General features: G+C 35.5%; 1 protein-coding gene across 1 annotated transcript; it reads left to right on the top strand.

The window, feature by feature from the left end:
* The first annotated feature begins 6 nt into the window (after positions 1–6).
* On the top strand, positions 7–2,234 carry LOC121938431 (two pore calcium channel protein 2-like). Its single transcript, XM_042481676.1, has 4 exons — positions 7–59; positions 144–225; positions 1,061–1,152; positions 1,282–2,234. Exons 1-4 carry the CDS (start codon positions 31–33, stop codon positions 1,358–1,360), a joined length of 282 nt encoding a protein of 93 aa, XP_042337610.1. The 5' UTR covers positions 7–30; the 3' UTR covers positions 1,361–2,234.
* The last annotated feature ends 2,798 nt before the right edge of the window (positions 2,235–5,032 follow it).

Here is a 5,032-nt window from a genome sequence, read left to right as displayed (position 1 = left end):
GTCATGGTAGTAAATAACTGGCAGGCCTTCATGGATGCGTACAGCCGTTACACCACCGAGTAAGACGAAATGCATTTTACATGCAGCTGATGCTGGCGATGATCGTGGAAACGATAACGATGACGCGTTTTGTTTATTCTCAGGTGGTCGAAGATCTACTTTGTGTGCTGGTGGCTCACCTCCTCGGTCATGTGGGTCAACTTGTTTGTGGCGCTCATCTTAGAGGTCAGTTCGGACGGCAGAGCGGAGAGATCAGAAAGAGACATTTAAATTAAATTTGAATAAATAAAGTCTACATGAACTCTTAGGGACTGTTTGGCACATTTAACACACTTTTCATTCTCCGTGTTTTTGGTCATTTTGGCTGTGTTTATGCTTATGGCAGAAATTTCGGCAGTATTTTTGTTTAATCTTGGAATTTCCAGCTCAGCTCCGACAATAAGTCCAACATACACCGTGTAAACACAGTTCTCACAGTCAACAAAAAAATGCACCATTGAAACCCATTCAAACTGCAATTTTTGATCCCACAGCCATCAAAGCATAAAAACATGCGTTTATGTATTATTATATTTATATTTATATATTTATGTATTATTTCTAGGTGTCATTCTGGGCTTTTGCATTAGAATTGTTTTCATTTTTACTGTTTTACACTTGATGACATCTTTTTTTTCTGTCACTCACAATTGATGCAAATCATTAACATATCCCAGGCTGTGATAATAAAAAAAAATCTACTTTGCATGTAGTATATTGAAAATAATTCAGTTTTTGTTTGTTTTTTTTAAATCTAAAAACATAGTGGCATCATGACAAAAACCTGGCATTTAAAGGGTTCAAATTCTGAAAATTAATGAATATTTAATATTCATGATTAGGACTGATGTTGGTAAAAAAAAATAACTCACTGAAAGTAGAAAATAATAATAATTTGTAATATTTTTAAAGCTTGATTTTTATAGGCAGAGCGATACGAGTGTGTGTGATATTAAAGCGGGCCCTAAGGGGTTAAATGTGCAAACAGAACAGATACTGATTTTTCCTTGTTTTCAAACAGAACTTCATCTATAAGTGGGACCGCAGTCACAGCTGCTCTGTTACAGATGTGGAGAAAATCAGATATGAAACTTCTGTTCAGCTCATGTTCAGGTACACTACTGTTTGTTTGTTTGTTTGTTTGTTTGTTTGTTTGTTTGTTTGTTTGTTTTTTGGTCATATAACTCAAAAATGTCACATCAGAACTGACCTTTTGTCTCACTGTTCCTCTTTTCTCTGCAGAGAGCAAGTCAAGGAGCCAACAGAGGAAGAATTACTCTGTCAACTACACCAACACCCGCACTTACATCTACACTGGTGACACACACACACACACGCATACACAAACACACACACACACACACACACACACACACCGAGTGCAAAGACTTAATGAGTCCATGTGTTATAGGAGCACTGAGAGGTCAATATTACTGGTATATTTTAATTTTAGATTACTGTAAGTATGTAATTACTACTACTATTATTATTTCTTATTCATGAAACGCTGAACTGCAGTTTCACTTGTACACAGAGCAGACGTCACGTCATTGGTTGATGTGGGCGGGGCTAAAGAGACAAAAAATGTGTGCCAAATCCATACTGAAATTCTTTAATTTCTTTGCAATAAGAAAATGTAGCAAACTGTGACGACAAAAAGCTCCTGCCAAGCTTTAATTTGGAAACTGCACATAGAGAAAGCCACATCTCCAAATGTTACTTTTTTATTTTTATTTTTGTCAAGTTGTGGCGCCACGAGTTTCACTAGAGTGAAAAAAAAAATGAACTCGGGAAAAGCCCCCAGTGGCGGTTCAGGACTATTAAAAATGGGGGACCACCAGGTCCAAACCACTGTTACATACCAACACTACCCTCATAGGATCGGTTCCCCCAAAATAATGATTCACGCAGACCATAAACACAAGAATACAGTGTTATTGTATGTCATGTAAATATTATTTATCACTGCCCATGAATGATCATATGCAACAGTAAAGGGGGTCCAGACTTAATGTTACTGGTCTCTGGTCCCTCCTCTGAGTCACCATTGTGAGCATCTTTAACACTTAACCCTTTGAAACCTGAGCAAATTCAGCTGATACTTTTACTGACACTCAAAAACAGGGGAAGAGGGCAATTAGCAACAAAAGAATAAATGACCCAAAAATCAGCAAGAAATTAGATTTAAAAAATACAACTACTAATAGAAATTTAAAGGTAAAAAAAAACAAAAAACCTTAAACATATATTTTTGGAACATAACTATAAATATGTAATAATAGAGTTTTACCCTAGCTTTTTTCTTTTTTTTCCCCAAAATATTTATTTTCAAAATAATTTTTTAAATCTACTCATTTCTTGTGGACCATTTCTTACAAAGTTGCCTTTTGTCCCATAATTTTGAAAGAAATTGCACCAGTTTTCTCAGGGTTCAAAGGTTTATGAAAGGAGTCTGCAAGCAGCAGAAAAGTGATTTCGCTCCAGGTTTCAAAGGGTTAAAGGTAAAAACCACTAAAAATCTGGGATGTTTATGGGGTTTTGCATCATCCGTAAAACTCTGAGACTAATGTCTCGTCAAACTCTGGATTAAAGTTCAGCTAAGTTAAGAATGTGTCTGTAAATGTACCGCTGCTGTAAAAGGAGAATAACCTTCATATTTGTTGTTTACAAAGAATCTTATTTTTCACTGGATTCAGTCGTTCGACAAATCAAACTATAAAAAATGAAATCATCAGAAGTGAAGTGGCTTCACCAGCTTTTTAAAAAAATCCCATCTTGCTCCCTGTAACTGCAGCCCCTTTCACACTCAGGACCCACACTGTAAAATCTGACAAGTCCATTTTGCTTCTTCTTCTTTTTTTTTTAATTTAGGAAACCGATGTGTTTTTAAAAATGCGGTCAGAGGGTCGTGGATGACGAGCTACGAGCAGCTTAACCAGAAATGGCTCAAAAATAAGCAAGAAATAAGTAAAAAGTCAGGAGAAAATAACCTGAAAATAAAAAAAAAAACAAGTTTAAAATAAAATAAAATGACCTCAAGAAAGTGTTAAAGAAAATGTTTTTTTCTGTAACTTAATTTTAAATATATAATTAAGAAAATGTAAAACTCTGAGACCAAAGGGAATAGGTTTGATTTATTTCAAAAACAGGCAAAAAACGACATGAGCAACTCGACAAGAAATCAAAAAAACGAGGGGAAAATGTTCAGAAAACTATATTTATAATCTTCGTAATTATATGTTTAAAATTACAGAAAAAAGAAAAAATTTTAGCACTTTCTCTAGGCCATTTTTTTTTTTTCCCTTTTTTTCATATTATTTTCAGGTTATTTTCTTCTGACTTTTTAATCTTTTCTTACTAATTTTTGGGCCGTTTCAGGTTAAGTTACTCTTTGCCGTCGTCCCATGTATTTGAAAGAGATCAAGCCATTTTACTCACATTTTAAGGGTTGAAATTTGTTTTACACGTATTGGCAGTTTGACTCTGTGGCTCGTTTCACGCCTGTTTTATTAAACCCTCCCACTGTTCAGTTTCATCAGACAGATTTTCCTTAGAAATCTGCTGGCTGTTATGTAACATCTAACAGTGACCAAACCGCTTTACATAAGTTTAGCTGATTAACATCTGCTCGCTTATGGTAAATATTTGTTTTGGGACTTTTAAGAAATGTGTGGAGCGTTTCTGTCAGAAATGACCAGAAAACACACCTTTAACTGGAAACCCCTCCGAGTGCGTCCTCTGACGCGACGTTCCTGCCGTCTGGAAGAGCGGCTTTGTCTTTTTCCCGTATTTTTAAAAACGTCTCTGCACATTTTGACACTCAGTCATTACGAACGTGTGCCACATTTTTCCAGGTCCATGTGCAGCATTTCATAAGTGTTTCACAACGGTTTGAGCTGCACCTTAAAAAGCAGATTCAGATTTTTAAGTGTATTTATATTTCAGGGCTGCACAGACAGCGACAATAACGTTTTATATGTTTCAGCCCATGTTGGATTTTCCACATTGCTTTTTAGGGATCAAAAGCAATGTTGCTTTTTCAGGACCAATACAGATTATTAGACCTTGATGAGACCACTAACAGATATTTGGGACCGATATGCATTCACGATAAAAATAAAATATTTGTTGAAGTTTGGAATAAAACCAACTCCAACACGAAGCTTTGTTTGAACGCCTTGAGGAATGAGGAAAATCCAATATCGACTGGATACTTTTCACTTTTGCACTTTTTTTTCGCTGTCTGTACGGCCATCGGATGTAAATAGAAGCATGTGAAAATCAAGACTTTAGTCTGAATCTCTTTTCTTTTCTGTGTGCGTTTCATAAGGAAACGTTAAAAAAACGTTGCTATCTCACAATGATTCGGTTCACTTGTTTCCTGGATCCACACCAAAAATCAACAACTTGTTCCTTCTTGGCTTTGAGCCTACGTCAACACACACACACACACACACACACACACACACACGGGTTTCGTGTGTGAAAGGGGCGTGTATTCTGGGAATATTTGTGGTGCTGGTGCGGCTGCATGCCATCCATTTATTAATGGAGAATCAAAAGCTCATTAAATATAAACAGATGTTTTATCTCTGCATATCTTCTGCCAGAAAGCCAGTGTATTTAGATTTTTCTCTTCTTTTTTGAAAGGGCAAAGTGTGCCTTTGTCTTCATATGAAAACAATTTAAATGCAGTTTATGTGTAGAAAAAAGGGATATATATATTTTTAGCGAAAGCGGTTTGGATGTGTAAGAAAGTCAGAAACTATGCAATTTTTTTTTTTTAAATATTTGAATTAATTTCACTCTGTATTCTGTGTTTTATTTTAACTGTGTATAGCAAAAAAACACCAAGATATGTGAAATAAATATTTTACAAAAAAAATCAGACTTCCTTTTGGATTTTTTAAGTGGATATGGATTGAATTTTTTTTATTTTTTAATAAAGAGAAGCACAGCCAGTTAGCTGTTATGTGCAGCCACTCCCTCTGTC

The sequence above is a fragment of the Plectropomus leopardus genome, unplaced genomic scaffold (assembly GCF_008729295.1).
Source record: "Plectropomus leopardus isolate mb unplaced genomic scaffold, YSFRI_Pleo_2.0 unplaced_scaffold29469, whole genome shotgun sequence".
Lineage (NCBI taxonomy): Eukaryota > Metazoa > Chordata > Actinopteri > Perciformes > Serranidae > Plectropomus > Plectropomus leopardus.
This window is presented reverse-complemented; position numbering and strand designations above follow the sequence as displayed.